We start from the raw sequence: 15,420 nt of genomic DNA on the forward strand, positions 1-15,420 counted from the left end.
CGGCGCGGGGGCAGGGCAGGCAGGCAGGCAGGGAGCCTGCCCTGCCCCCGGTGTGCATCGGGCCGGAGCTGCTCTAGGTAGATGCTGGGAGAGGGCGGGGGGCCGCGAGGAGCTCGCGGGCCACAGAGAATAACCCCACGGGACGTGTGTTTGAGACTCCTGGTATAGATCCATCCTCTTTGGAACCCCCTTTCAGGTACTTGAAAGCAGCTATCAAATCCCCCTTCATTCTTCTCTTTTGCAGACTAAACAATCCCAGTTCCCTCAGCCTCTCCTCATAAGTCATGTGCTCCAGCCCCTTAATCATTTTTGTTGCCCTACGCTGGACTTTTTCCAATTTTTCCACATACTTCTTGTAGTGTGGGGCCCAAAACTGGACACAGTACTCCAGATGAGGCCTCACCAAAGCCGAATAGAGGGGAATGATCACGTCCCTCGATCTGCTGGCAATGCCCCCACTTATACAGCCCAAAATGCTGTTAGCCTTCTTGGCAACAAGGGCACACTGTTGACTCATATCCAGCTTCTCGTCCACTGTAACCCCTAGGTCCTTTTCTGCAGAACTGCTGCCTGGCCATTCGGTCCCTAGTCTGTAGCAGTGCATGGGATTCTTCCATCCTAAGTGCAGGACTCTGCACTTGTCCTTGTTGAACCTCATCAGATTTCTTTTGGACCAATCCTCTAATTTGTCTAGGTCCCTCTGTATCCTATCTCTACCCTCCAGCATATCTACCACTCCTCCCAGTTTAGTGTCATCTGCAAACTTGCTGAGGGGACAGTCCACGCCATCCTCCAGATCATTAATGAAGATATTGAACAAACCTGACCCTTGGGGCACCCCGCTTGATACCGGCTGCCAACTAGACATAGAGCCATTGATCACTACCCATTGAGCCCGATGATGTAGTCAGTTTTCTATCCACCTTATAGTCCATTCGTCCAGCGCATACTTCTTTAACTTGCCGGCAAGAATACTGTGGGAGACCATATCAAAAGCTTTGCTAAAGTCAAGGAATAACACGTCCACTGCATTTCCCTCATCCACAGAGCCAATTATCTTGTCATAGAAGACAATTAGGTTAGTCAGGCATGACTTGCCCTTGGTGAATCCATGCTGACTGTTCCTGATCACTTTCCTCTAAGTGCTTCAGAATTGATTCCTTGAGGACCTGCTCCATGATTTTTCCAGGGACTGAGGTGAGGCTGACTGGCCTGTAGATCCCCAGATCCCCCTCCTTCCCTTTTTTAAAGATGGGCACTACATTAGCCTTTTTCCAATCATCCAGGACCTCCCCTGATCGCCATGAGTTTTCAAAGATAATGATATGATCTCATTGAAATACTTGTCGCAATTTTTCTTCAAACTCCAAGAACTTAAAATTCAGTTTTGAGTGAGAGAACTGCGAGTTCTTGTATATTTTGTTAATGTGTGTTCTGCTTGAAGTTGTAAATTTTATTAAGGAGTGTATGTAGCAGCTAGTGAAATGGCAATAAAGGTAGGAGTATCCTGGGAAAGTAAGTTGCTTTATCACTCATGTGTTAGTAGTTTTACTGTCTTTGAAAAGGAGATAATGTCTTAGGCCATTGTTTGCTCATGTCAGATTGATCCTATATTGGGTGAATCGTTTGCTCTTCTGTTGTTTCATACTATTGTAAGAAGGAAAGAGGAAACACTACTTTTGAGATTTCCCCTAGTATTTGGGGAGGGAAAGTCCCTGTTTCATACAGCTGTTAGCACTTAAGTGTTGACCCTCATTTTTGTAAAGTCTGCTTAAAATAACTGGCAGGACCCTATACATTAAGCTAGAAAAGATAATTATTGTAGTGCTGTCTACACTTCAAATCATTCCATATTTGAAGTTGAAAATATTTTTTGTAAGATTAAAAATTAAAAGAAAATGAGTTAAGGATAGATTTTTCTCATCTGATACCCAAATGTGTCAGGTTGTCAAAGAAGAAATTTTAAGCATGATTTCTTGGGATTAAAAGTTTAAATCATTAAACCGACGGATATATTTTTTCATTTGGGAAACATTTTTGTGGTTTTCCCTGTATCGATATTGTCACTATCATGATAAATTTTGAGTAACTGCCAGGTTATATAACTCAAAGGGTAATTACATGCGACAAAGGTGCTTATACCAAATGAAACTTCACTATCACTTGAAAATCCCACCAGGCACATGGTGTCAATTGAAAAGCAAAATTTATTTTTACCACTGAGTTTACATAAATTGTCAAACCTTTAATCTGTGCTGCTTTAACATATCATAGCCATATTACTTAGGCTGCCTTTGGAATTAGATTTCTACTTCCTGAATATGGAAACAAATGGTTTTATGAAGACACAGACAAATTCAGTAACCTATGGGAAGCAATAAATGTCAAAAAAAAATATTGAAATTAAAAATCTTTCTTACCAGAATGGCTACCGTGTTTCTTTACCGGATTGCTGCTCTTTTTCTACAGTAATCCACGTCAGAAGCTCTTTTCATGTTAGTAACAAGGTCTTGAAACTAGGGCTATGTCTACACTAGCACTTTTGTTGGTGAAAATTGTCAGTCAGGGGTGTGAAAAGAAACACCACCCCATACCAACATAAATTTCACTGACAAAAGCGCCATGTCAGCAGGAGATGCTCTCCTGCTGACATAGCTACTGCCACTCCTTGGTGGTGGTTTAATTATGCTGACAGGAGTGCTCGCTCCCGTCAGCATAGAGTGGCTACACGGGAGACCTTGCAGCTGTGCCACTGTAAGATCTGTAGTGTAGACATAGCCTAATATTATTTATTATACCTGCCCATTTTACCATTTCACACTACCACAGATTGAAGTGGTGTAGTGATAACTCTAATGTGCACATGAAATATTCTCTACTTGTTACATATTTCAGAAAGACTAACTGTTTTCCATTAAGAATTTTAAGTTCTATCTGGAATGTATTCCTTCAGTGTTCCAGGGAGGGATTATAATATTTTCTTTTACTATAACTAATTTTAACTTACTGAATCACCAGCCGGCAGCAAATGTAGAATTTTTGCCTGTTTATATAATGCATAACTTTTTTGTTTCTACTATAATTCCATGAGAGAGAAAAGGATTCTGGTCTTAGGGAGCATTTCAGGAAGGCTGTACTGGTTCTGGGGTTTAGAAATAGGAGGAAGTGCTCTACTGAGTCCCTTCCTTGCATTAAATTACTAATACATTCATTATCCATAAGTATTATCAATACATTCATTATCCATAAGTCTGTAATATTTCCACGCTTAGTTTTGCTTATTTCTCAGCTTGATTGCATTTTTCATCTTCACTGACAGTTCATAGGAAATAAAACTAAATAGTATAGCAGGTTTTAATGTGGCTCCAGCTCCTATCATAGCTGAGTTTTATAACTTTTTTTGCTTCATATTGTGAACAAGTTTTGGAGAGGAAGAATGTTCTTGGAATTAAAACTCAGTATCAGGAATGAGGAGATATAATTTTTATTTCCAGCTCTGCTGCAGACTTCTTAAGTGACTTGCCCAAGGTCACACAAGGCTTGCTGATCTGAGACTCCTCTTGAAGTGTATGAGAAGTAGGGGTGCTAATAGAAGGCCCTCAAGAATCAACAGTCTGAGCACTCTAAGACTGATTCCTTCTCTAAAATAGGAATAAAACTCCCGTACCTCAGTGTCCTAGTTAAATTTGTCAGTTTGTAAAGCAGCAATAGTATGTAAAATTCTTGACTGGAAAATGTTACGTAAGTGTAGAATATTCTAACCATTTAACTTTTTAAAAGAGTTTCATCAAAACATTTTTATTCTGTTTAACAAAACACTGGTTTCAAATTCACTTTTTGAAGTGAAATTCATAGTACTTGTTCCTCTGTTCTAAAATGGTGTGGCATTTAATGGAGTGCATCATACAGAATCATTCTACATCTTGTGAATAGGGTGCGTTCTGGGAGCTGAAGTCTTTTAGTCCTGAAATAAAGATATACAAAATATGTCTTGAAAAATGTCAGCCCGTGAGCTCTAGAATGTTGCAATATTTAGCTTCATGCGAATAGCACCCTATTTTTTTTTCTGTGAGGTTTTTTAGCTAGGTAAATGGGTTAGAAGGGCAGAATTTTTATAACATTTGAAAATTCTTTTTAGCTGAAGCTTGGTATTTAAAATACATCTGTAATTTTTCCCAATACTAAAACCAACAATTTTTAATGTAGACATGATCACAATTTTTGACTGGTTTTCTATGTAACTTTATTTATACTTACAAGAATAAATTGCAATTATTTCTTCTAAAATAGACAGGCTTTTAACTCCTTAACTTGGAACCTTCAGGTAGTTACTCACTGATATTTTATTTGAAATGATTTAAGTTTCCATGCATATTTTATCCTTGCACTTTACAGTTTTACCAATGAGAATGGGGAAAGAAAAATAAGTTTCTCCTTAATTTGTATTAGTTTTGTAGTTTTTACCCTCGGACTCTAGTTTTACCCTAGACTTAACCATAAAAGCACTTCCTACCTTGTGCGCGCACACAATAAATAGTTGATCTAAAAGAATTCAACCTGCAGAGCACTCCACCTCTGTTGGTTTACCAGGATAGAACTATTCAATGTTGATGTAATAAAAGTGTCAGTTTTCCATACATAGCCTGTTCCTACTACAAAATGGAGGTTCTAACCTATACTGAAGGCTACAGTCATAAATGCTGTTCATAAAACAAAAAGGCAATAATAAACTGACAAATGTATTCTCCAAACTAGTGTTGTTTTGGAGGGCCTATTTTCAGAAATCTCTATCAACCCTCCTGCCTGGAAGATTGTTTGTTTACGAAGGATTAAGATTAAAATATTTTAAATGCTGCATGTCTGGGAAATATAGTTGGCTTAACATAATAGAGAGTCTTTCTGAAATTAATTCATAAGTGTCGCTGTTGCAGAAAACTGAATGTTTTGGCAAACTGGGTGGGTGAAAAATGGATTTGAAGACTAAGGGCATGTCGACATGTACAGCACTGCAGTGGTGCAGCTGTGCCTAAGCAGCTGCAGCGCATCTGGTGAAGATGCTCTATGACAACATGAGAGTGCTCTTGTGTTGGCATAATAAAACCACCTCCGCGAGCGGCAAAAGCTATGTTGACAGGAGAAGCTCTCCCGCCGACATTGTGCTGTCCACACTGGCACTTATGTCAGTACATTTATTCACACCCTTGAGTGACAGAAGTTATAACGACATAAACTGCAGTGTAGACATAGCTTTAATCATTGCTTGAAAACACAGTGCTTAAAACAATTTAAAAGAGTAGTAAATGCTGCAAAAATGAAAACCTTTTTTGATTTAAAAAAAAAAAACGGGCAGGAATTGTGTCCTGATGCCATGGTATGCAAATACAACCTTTCAGATCTCCAGATTTATTCCTACCTTCTGTAGAATAGGGACTTGACTTTTGATAGTAAATATAACATAAATATGGCCCATACTAGTTGGATCTATTTATAACAATGTCTCAGCTTCCTCCCAAAAATAATTACTTTATTTAAATGTGTTTAGTAATATGGTCACTTGAGGTGAAGTATATTTCAGTTTTGTTTTATGATTTGTGCTCTCCTTGCTTTCTCACCCCAATGTGCTAATAAGATAGATATGTGGCAAAGTAAAGGGATAGTTTAGGAGGGTAGTTGCTGTTTAAGGAAAAAATTCAAAGGCCAAACACCATGACAGTGCAACTTAGTTTTCCCTCAGAAACACTCTTCCAGACTCTATAGTAGGAAAAAGCTGTAGTCTTTATGGTATCTTGTAGTATACTGTGAGGTGATTTTTAAAGCATGTGTACCATTTAGCACCAACAAACTGTAATCACACATCTTAAGCTTAGTTATGGTCTTCAGAGTAAAGTCCCATGTGTGGGTTTTGATGGTAAGAAATGTAATAGTTTACACTGAGATATTTGCTTGCAGCCTCTGCTTCCTGACTGAATGCGGAAGCTGTGAGCATGGGTATTAGAGGCAGAGAACCATGCAGGATAACAGGCAGTGTGTCATAGTGGAGGCTATGCCTGTAGTAAGAGAATTCCTGTGCTACCCCGATAACTTTGGGGTGGATGGGTCAGAGGCAAAATGAAGTGGTGGTGGTGGAGAGGGAAATCTGGCAAGGTGACCAGTTACACTTCCAGTTGTTTGCCCTAAGAACAGGGAGAGGAGAAGAGCCATTTTAGTTTCTAAAAAATTTTTTTTCTGTGTTAACTGGAAAAATGTTATACTGTCTTTGTGCAACCTACATAGTTCTCACCTTCATGAACAGATAACTTATTTTAGTTATGTCACGCTTTCCCCTGCATTTAATAAAATATTTCAATAGTCAGAAAAGAGCAGAGTGTTTGTAGCTACAGTTGATGTCACTTTGTATTTTTTCCAGGTGAAATAACAATGGATACTATATTGTCTCGACTGAAGAAGCTAACGCCTGATGATCTTAGAGAAGAAATTGTGAAAGCTGGACTGAAGTGTGGACCTATTACCTCAACCACCAGGTTTATTTTTGAAAAAAAATTGGCTCAGTTTTTGTTGGAACAACAGGGAGGGTTGGAGATCAATGCATCCACTGTTTCAAAGAAATCTTCTGAAAACACTGCATTTGATAGTAGCCAGTCAGAAATACAAAGAGCTTTGAAATCTACTGCAGTGAACCACAAGAGTCATATAAACGTCTCTGAAGAGGGAGACTTTGGGTACAATATGGGCCTGAATCCCCCAGAAGAGGAAGCTGTAATGCACAAGACCTGTTCTGCGTCAGTCTGTGGAGCAGTAGATGTTGATTCACAAATAAATGCTCAGACACCATCTAGAGATCCTCCTCTATACTATGGCGTATGTCCCGTTTATGATGACATATTGGCAAGAAATGGTAATTTACATTTACAGTTTCATATGTTTGACTGTTTTTGAAGGTCAGAGATAGCATGTGCCTTTTACATTACATATTACAAAAGAAAATAATGTTTTCCAGCTGGTGTATTCCTTTTTTAGGTATATAGTGTTATTACTCCTGGGGGGAATTCAGCATCAAAAAATTAAAAATTCTGTGCACAGTATTTTAGAATTCTGCATATTCTGTCAAATAATGCAATATGAATAATTTATATAACGTACATTTATATGGTACTTTACAACATTGATTAACACATTATTTTGCCCCAACGAACATATTGTAAGTTATTTTGCAGCTTCTTCTGGTCTGTGAAACAAGAATTGTCCCAAGGTCTTCACATATTGTTTTAAATTAGATGTATTCACCAGTATGTTCATTTTCAGTGTTTAGAATTTATAAACAGGGCCCTGTGTAAATCATGATTTTTTAAATTTATTTCTTAAAGAAAATTCACGACTGTAAATGGCAAAGTATTGAATTTCACGGAGTTAATATGGAATTAATTTTACAAGTAAATTTACTCAATTTCAAGGATGGAATTAATTTTACAGATAACATTAGTAAATTTTGATGTTTTTGTTTTTTAAACAGTCATGGATTGGGGACATTTTAATTATTTACGCTGGACCCTACTTATAAATTCTTGTCTATTTTTAATTAGATTGGGATCTGTGTATGAGTTGATAATTTTTTTTAATGGCAGTTTGCCATTATTTTGGAGGTTTTACACTGTTTGCTTGTTTGAAGGTTTTGTCTAGAAGTGATAGGAAAAAACAGTAAGCATCACTTCCATTGTATAGAATCCCGGTTATAAGTCATTCCACTTATTCTACCATAACAGCTGGCATTCATGAGCAGCTAGCTGTCACTCAGGCGAAAGAAAAATAATTTCTCTCCTTATCTTCTCTCACTTTTACACCACCTCTCAACAAGAACAAAAAAAAATCAATCAGAAAAAGAAGCAGTCAACCCTTGTTTATGTAGGTTTGAACTGATAGCATCAGTAGTTTTTTATTACCAAGTTCTATATATTCCTTCACATCTCATAGCCATGTGATATTGCAAGACCTAGATCATATAATTCTTTCTTATTTACTCATTTGATGCAGCCTAAAATAAGATATTACCAAATTTCTCTGTTCTAAGATGTCAAGAAAACAATTCAGAATATCTTCTGAAAGAAGATAGGGGCTCTTACACTGTGAAGCAGTGGTAATTTATTCCTCCTCAAGAATGTCCTGCTCTTTATGATAAATCCAGTGTCCAACAGAATAGAATATTAATAAAAATCTTAGGACACGGTGGAAGGTTCTGTGTTGGGAAGTCTTCAAATTATGACAGTCACTTTTATAGTAGATCTTCCTATACAAAAGAATATTGAAAAGAATTCATGACTATATATGTTAGCTTTCGATCTTGATTTGAGACATTTATATCTCACTTGGTGAAGATGGTAAGTCATCTTTTTTAAGAGAGATTGATGCTCTTGTGCTATTAATACCATTGCATCTCTCCCTCTAGCAAAAGTTCCTGAAAACATTGCAGTGACACCACATATTATGTTCCATCCAATCTGGCACTGGTTGGAAGTGATGAAATTCTGCCTACCTAGTTTTAGAGGTAAAATTTATAAAGGTCACTTGCAGCATTAGTAGGTATGTTCTTTATTACAGACTGCATCTAGCATACCATGTTTGGTAGGTAAACACAATTTGGGAACAAAGCTTGAAGGCCAGTTTGAAAACTTTGTACTCTGATTTCCATGATTAAATTTGACCTTGAAGTGTGGTGTTATGGAGAGAACTTAATTTTGGTTCTACTGTTTCTATTCCAGAGAAAGTGCATGTTTATGATGATAGAAAGGAAGCTCTGCAAGCTGTTAAGATGATTAAGGGCTCCCGATTTAAAGCTTTCTCCAACAGAGAAGATGCTGAGAAATTTGCAAAAGGAATATGTGATTACTTCCCATCTCCAAGCAAGTCATCCTTATCTTTATCTCCAGTGAAAATAGGACCATTATTTAACAGAGGTGAGTAAAAGCATATGTCTGTATAGACTAAATTCATGCGTTGTCGTATAATAACTTTTTTGGGAGGTGGGGGGAGAGTTTTGAAATCACAAAACTTGCTAATCAATATGATAGCAGATGAGCCCTTCACAAATGCAGAGTGCAGTGTAAAGGTTTGGAATCTTAAATTAAAATTGTTTTCGACCTTTTCTTTAAGGTAAAGGAGAGCTTAATCCAGAATTGCGGATCTTAATTTAGTCCAAATGAGACTGCTATCATTGTGTATAGAGAAATGACAGCCCATGTTTAATCTGTCCATTAATATGAGAAAAGGCTAGAAATATGCAACAGAAATCCAACGCTACTCTGTCAGCTGGAGAATTCTGAAATCTCCTGCATAGTGATAGGTAACTGTTTCCTAGAAATTCAAAAGACCAAGAATTATGTTCAGAAACAAAATAAGGTGTATTTTTGATATATTGGCAACTGTACCATTACTGTGTCCTAAAGAATGAGCATGGAATCAGATTGGAGTTGTGGGATCTATTGAAGTTGGCTGCTTCTTGATTTAAGACTAAGAGAAAAGGATAATTGTATTATTTGTATTATTGTAGTGTCTCCGAGCCCTCGTCATTGACCAGGACTCTTACTAGGTGCTGTACAAACGCAAAAGATCTTGGCTAGATTTCCTTCCATTGTCTTCAGTTGTTTTCAGTCCAATTATCATAAAATAAATTGGTCTTATTCAGAGTTGAGTTCAGTCATGCCAATAACCACATGGATTATGAAGCAAACTTATTGTGCATTGTTTTACTAAAGCTAACATAAAATATATTTTACACAGCCCATATACATGTTGCCTATTGCAGTACGGACAGGTGTGGTAGGATTTTATTTTATTTTATTTATTGATTTTTCAACCAATATTCTTTCTAATCATTTACATTTTTTAATTGGGAAGATATTTTAAAAATCACCGTAATTGTACATTCCAACCTTACTGAGTTGACAGATTCCTAACAGGTTCAGAAATAAAATCATTAAATTTGATCATATTTCACAATATTCTTAATTGATAGAATTGACAGCAAAAGAGCAAATCACTTACAAGTTCAACATATATTTTTAATTTTCTTTGTAAATTTTGATTTTTGCAAAATAATTTTTTCTTTTTGCATGGAAACAGACTGGCAATGATCAGTTTCACCAGTTAAAATCAAAGCCTTGAAAATCTATGTGTATACTACGTTATAGCAAAAGGAAATTATAGTTGTTTCCCCATTACAAACTGCTAGTATTTAATGAACAAACATTTGTGGTCTTACTCTAAAAATTTGAAATTAAAAGCATATTTCAGTGGCAGAGGATATGAAAATAACATATTTTGGAGAAAATGCATCAAGAATAATATAAAACTTTTTTTTGTTTTGTTAGATGGCTTATGCTCCCCTGAGACAGAAACAGTTAATAAAGAAAGAGCCAACAGTTATAAAAGTCCCCGTACGCAGGACCTTACTGCCAAACTTCGGAAAGCTGTAGAGAAAGGAGATGAAGCAACATTTTCAGAACTTATCTGGAGTAACCCACGCTATCTGATTGGATCTGGAGACAACCCAACAGTTGTACAAGTAAGAATGTTTTCCAAAGTAGAATTGGAAAAATCCCTCCTTTCCTCTCGTCCCAGCCTCAAAACCAAATATTTTTCATAGAAACAGTTAACAAAGAGCCAGACTCTTGTGTCCCTGCCCTTGTGTCCAACTGGGACCAGGACTCAACCATCCAGTTCTGTAATCAGTGAAGCTGGGTAGCTGCAACTGGCTGTTTCTGCTGTGCTGCATCTAATCTAATTTGAGGCTTCATTTAGCTCATTCTAATTTGAAATGTATCTGTTTTTGTTAAAAGTATGGAGTTTTTCAACCTTACTGGTTTTTGTAGTCTGTGTTGATTTTTTTTTTTTTTCTTTGTCAAACTAGTCCTTGGCCGTCACCTCATAGTTTCACGAATTTTTAGCTCCCATTGGCTTGGCATCTTTGTTCCAGTTCCAGTACTGGTCAGTTTCATTGTCGAATGCTCTCAATTTAAAACTCTGTGCTCTTTCTCCTTTTGGAGCTTGATTTTAGTCTGCGAAATGATGTAGTGGGCTTTGCATAAACAGTTTTTCTTCCTCCTTTTTCAGAATGTGGAACATCCAGGGTTTCAAGAAATCTTGAATGCTGTCAGATACACTCTGTCTCTGATAGGCATGACTGTTCTCTGCCTTGTAAAAAAAGACCGTAAGGACAGGAAGGAGGCAACCTTAACAGAAAGCTAGATGTTGGGGGGACATGGAAAATTACAGTAGGGTCACCAGAGCAACAAGAGTCAAATCAGTGGGGGAATCTGCTCAACATCTTAGATGTCTATACACAAATGTGAGGAGTATGGGGAATAAACTGGAAGAACTGGAAGTATTCCTACATAAGCTAAATTATGACTTGGCATTGCAGATACTTGGGATAAATCTCATGACTGGGTTATTGATATGGAGAGAGAGAGTTTTTTCATGAAGCACAGGTGGGGAGAAAAAGGAGGAAGTGTTGTGCTATACGTCAAGAATATATACCTTTGTTCTGAGGTTCAGGAGGAGGTGAGAGGCAGATCAGTTGAAAGTCACTAGGTCAGCGCTCTCACAGGAGGCTGAACTTGATGGCCTCTCAAGTTCCCTTTCAGCCCTACATTTCTATGATTCTGTAACTGGCGTGGCTGTTAGATTTTTTTTCATGTATGTCACCATGAGCAGTCTTATCCTATAGAAAGCTCTTGAAGATCCTGCTGGCTGAATCCTGATTCTTCTGTAAGTCCAGCAAGTCATGATGAATTTGTAGGCTATTGCTAAAGTTAAGAATTTGTCATGGTTATTTTCAGTAAAGTCACAGACAGGTTGCGGGCAATAAACAAAAATTCACAGGAGCTGTGACCAGTCTGACTTACTAAAAATAACAGGGGAGCGAGGGCTGGGGGAGGTGGAAAGATGAATTATAGCTGGAGCCCCATGGGGGAAAAATGACAGCCCCAGTTATACCACCATGGGTGGGTTCACAGCCCCGTCTCCAACCTCCGCTGCTGCCTTGGGAGGAGGCGTGGGACGCCCAGCTCTGGCTGCAGCAGCGGAGGATGGAGGGGTGTGCACAGCCACGGCTCCGGCCCCTGCTGAAGCCATGGGGAGAAGGGGAGCATACAGCCCTGGCTCCTGCCGCAGCTGCAGGGAGGGCATACTGCCCCTGCTTCGGCTGAAGCCACAGGTCAGGGATGCACAGCTGAGTCACAGAGGTCTGGTAAAGTCATGGAATCCATGACCTCTGTGACTAAATTGTATCCTTAGCTGTTGCCTTGAATGACCTAGTGAAGAGTCACAGCTGGGCTTCCAGGTTTGGGGAAGTGTTTGGCATCATTCCAATGGAATAGGGCTTAAGTTGTCCCTGAACAAACTATAGGCACCCAGCTAGACAGGTGAATCACCGACACCAGAACAGGTTGAGGCTGTGTCATTTTTGGTGTTTTGATGTGCTGCTGAGGTTGGTGTTGGCTTCCCTTGCTACTCTGGACTACCAGACTGACAAGTGAGTCATTGCCTCTGCTGAAGAAATAAGTTTGATCCACATCAAGAGGAACCTATTTGATACCTACTGTGCAGCATGTTCTGCCCTAGATGCTGAAAGCAATCAGAGAAGGCATCCCGTTATCCCAGTTCTGTTGTGGCTGGTGTGTTCATTTCTCAGAGCAGAAGGAAATATTGATAAACCTGCTGTCTCTGTTTAACCAGATGGCTTCTCTCATCATGAGTTTTTTCCATCCACTTTAGTACAATGAAGTAGTGTTGCAGTGTTGACCATGGGAGTTCAAAGCAAATGAATGTCAAGGTCTCTGTCCAGGCTGACAGAGGGCGAATGAGTCAAAGCATTGAACACCAGTACTATTGACACAGTCTGTGCCTGAGGCCTTGGTGCAGCTGATATCAGTGTAGGCTTTGGCAGCCTTATGCTTCTATCCCCAGTATTGATGCAAAAGTGGATGATGCCTGCTGTAGGGGACTGAATGAAGTGCTATTTGGACACAAGGTACAGAGAAGTGGTCTGAAGCTATGTACATCTACGCTAGAAAGAGAGAGCTAGTGGAACACAATGACACTATGAAATGAACCCCAAGATAGGGAGAGACAAACTAAGGAAGGGGTGGGCAAACTTTTTGGGCCAAGGGCCACATCTGGGTGGGGAAATTGTATGCAGGGCCAGGGCAGGGGATTGGGGTGCGGGGTGTGGGAGGGGGTGTGGTGTGCAGGAAGGGGCTCAGGGCAAGGGATTGGGGCAGAGGAGGGGTGCGGGTTTTTGAGGGGGCTCAGGAAAGGGGGTTGGAGTGCAGGAGGGGACTCAGGGCAGGGGTTGGGGTGCACGGGGGTGCAGGGTGCAGCAGGGAGCTCAGGGCAGGGAGTTGGGGTACGAGGTGCAGGCAAGGGGCTTAAGGCAGGGAGTTGGGGGGGGTGGGGTGCAGGAGGGGTTCGAGCTCCAGGGTGGCAGTGGCGCGCACTGGGGCCAGGGCAAGCTGCCTGCCCTGGCCCTAGCCCTGGCCCCGGCCCCGCGCCACTCCAGGAAGCGCTGCAGCCCCTGGGGGAGGGGGGGGCAGGGGGCTCTGCGTGCGCTACCCTTTCCACATCTCCAGGTACCTCCCCCAAAGGTCCCATTGGCCGCGGTTCCCCATTCCCGGCCAATGGGAGCTGTGGGGGGCGGTGCCTGGAGCCAAGGGCAACGCACGCGGAGCCCTCTCCCCACCCCTCCCACTCCCGCCCGGGGGCCACTTCTGAGAGGCACTTCTGAGAGGCAATCCCACAGGAGGCAATCCCGCGGGCCGGATCCAAAGCCCTGAGGGGCCGGATCCGGCCCGCGGGCCGAAGTTTGCCCACCCCTGAACTAAAGTAAACTGAATCTGAAAACAATTAGCTGTTACTATAAAGAACCTGTAGTAGTGAAGGTGTGCACAGATCCAAAGCTCTGCACCAACACTAAAAATACCTTTGGCAGCTCTTTCAATATAAGGGTGAAACTAAGGGTTAGGTACTGCAGTACTTAATACATTTTTACTTTTGTTTTCAGAACAGAACTGTGTGTTTAAAATCCCTGCTTGGTGTCTTAATAAGTAACCAAACTCTTAAGCCATTATCTGTAAGAGTGTTTGTAGGTATGGGCTTTTCTTAAAGAATGTCTGATTCAACTACCAGAATACATAAAATGAGACATACACTTTTCCTAATATAAAAAGTAGACTTAGGATTTTAAAATACTCTTTATTTTTGCTAAGAAGTCCTCTTAGTTCATAATACTAGTTAAATTTTAATGTACATGGACAGAAAGCTGTTGCCTAGGAGCAGAGTTGAATTCAAGCCTGTAGTAGTATGAACACTTAGAGATATTGCCGAGCGAGTAGTTCTGTTAGAACAGGATCTAATGTTAGTTGAAAGCAAACAGAAACCGGAGAATTCTCTAACTTTCCCTAAGTATTCTGTTCCTACTTTTTCCTTTCATGCGTTATTAACCTGCAGGATTTTTTAAAATGTTGGATGGTTGCTTAACTATTTCCTGAAATAAGAAGTTTGCAGTTTTTGTTTCTTGCAGATTTTGTTTTACAACTACTCCAAAAAGGCTGGAGTGCAGAAGTTGAGCACGTCTCTGAGGGTGGGGTTAGCTTCATATCGTTCAATAATGATGAACTCTTACCAACCATGTAGTATTAAGGAAGGCTGGAATTGCTTGAAACCCATTGAATAACTGTTTGTAACATAGGGCAAATGCTGGGTCATTAAGCAGGCCTTGTGGCGTCTTGACGAAGCACTGCTTATCTGTTTTCCTCTCTGAAAAAAATTGCCAAAATGCTACTCTAGACCAGGAGTCGGCAACCTTTCAGAAGTGGTGTGCCGAGTCTTCATTTATTCACTCTAATTTAAGGTTTCGCGTGCCAGTAATACATTTTAACGTTTTTAGAAGGTCTCTTTCTATAAGTTATAATATATAACTAAATTATTGTTGTATGTAAAGTAAATAAGGTTTTTAAAATGTTTAAGAAGCTTCATTTAAAATTAAATTAAAATGCAGAGCCCCCCCAGACCAGTGGCCAGGACCAAGGCAGTGTGAGTGCCACTGAAAATCAGCTCGCATGCCGCCTTTGGCACCCGTGCCTTAGGTTGCCTACCCCTGCTCTAGACCCACAATCTTTAGAACTGAGGAGATTTACCAGTAAGCTGACACTTTATCAGAGTGAATTTTATATGCAGTATACAATACAATTTGTAGTATGTATAGCAAACTGAACTTTAAATTTATGGATTTAATTTTCTCTTGTTGAAGTGATTATGAAGTTCAGAATGTCAGGTGATACTCCTTTTGAAGGTATACTGGCCCCCTTTCACTACTGTCCTAAGCATTTAGTGAGTTTAAGGCCAGAGTACTGTCAGCTGTAAGGATAA

At 39.9% G+C, this 15,420-nt stretch overlaps 1 protein-coding gene across 3 annotated transcripts in view; it reads left to right on the top strand.

Annotated features, from left to right (window-relative positions):
* ANKLE2 (ankyrin repeat and LEM domain containing 2) overlaps nucleotides 1-15,420 on the top strand; it is a 34,712-nt gene that overhangs the window by 2,023 nt on the left and 17,269 nt on the right. For all 3 annotated transcript variants that reach the window (XM_026656893.2, XM_026656891.2, XM_026656892.2), the window contains exons 2-4: nucleotides 6,407-6,895; nucleotides 8,754-8,948; nucleotides 10,362-10,555. In XM_026656893.2, the coding sequence (XP_026512678.1) occupies nucleotides 6,418-6,895; nucleotides 8,754-8,948; nucleotides 10,362-10,555 (867 nt within the window). In that variant the 5' untranslated portion in view covers nucleotides 6,407-6,417. The remainder of the gene's footprint in view (nucleotides 1-6,406; nucleotides 6,896-8,753; nucleotides 8,949-10,361; nucleotides 10,556-15,420) is intronic.

Source organism: Terrapene carolina, unplaced genomic scaffold, assembly GCF_002925995.2.
Source record: "Terrapene carolina triunguis isolate 2854851 unplaced genomic scaffold, T_m_triunguis-2.0 Scaffold234, whole genome shotgun sequence".
Taxonomy (NCBI): domain Eukaryota; kingdom Metazoa; phylum Chordata; order Testudines; family Emydidae; genus Terrapene; species Terrapene triunguis.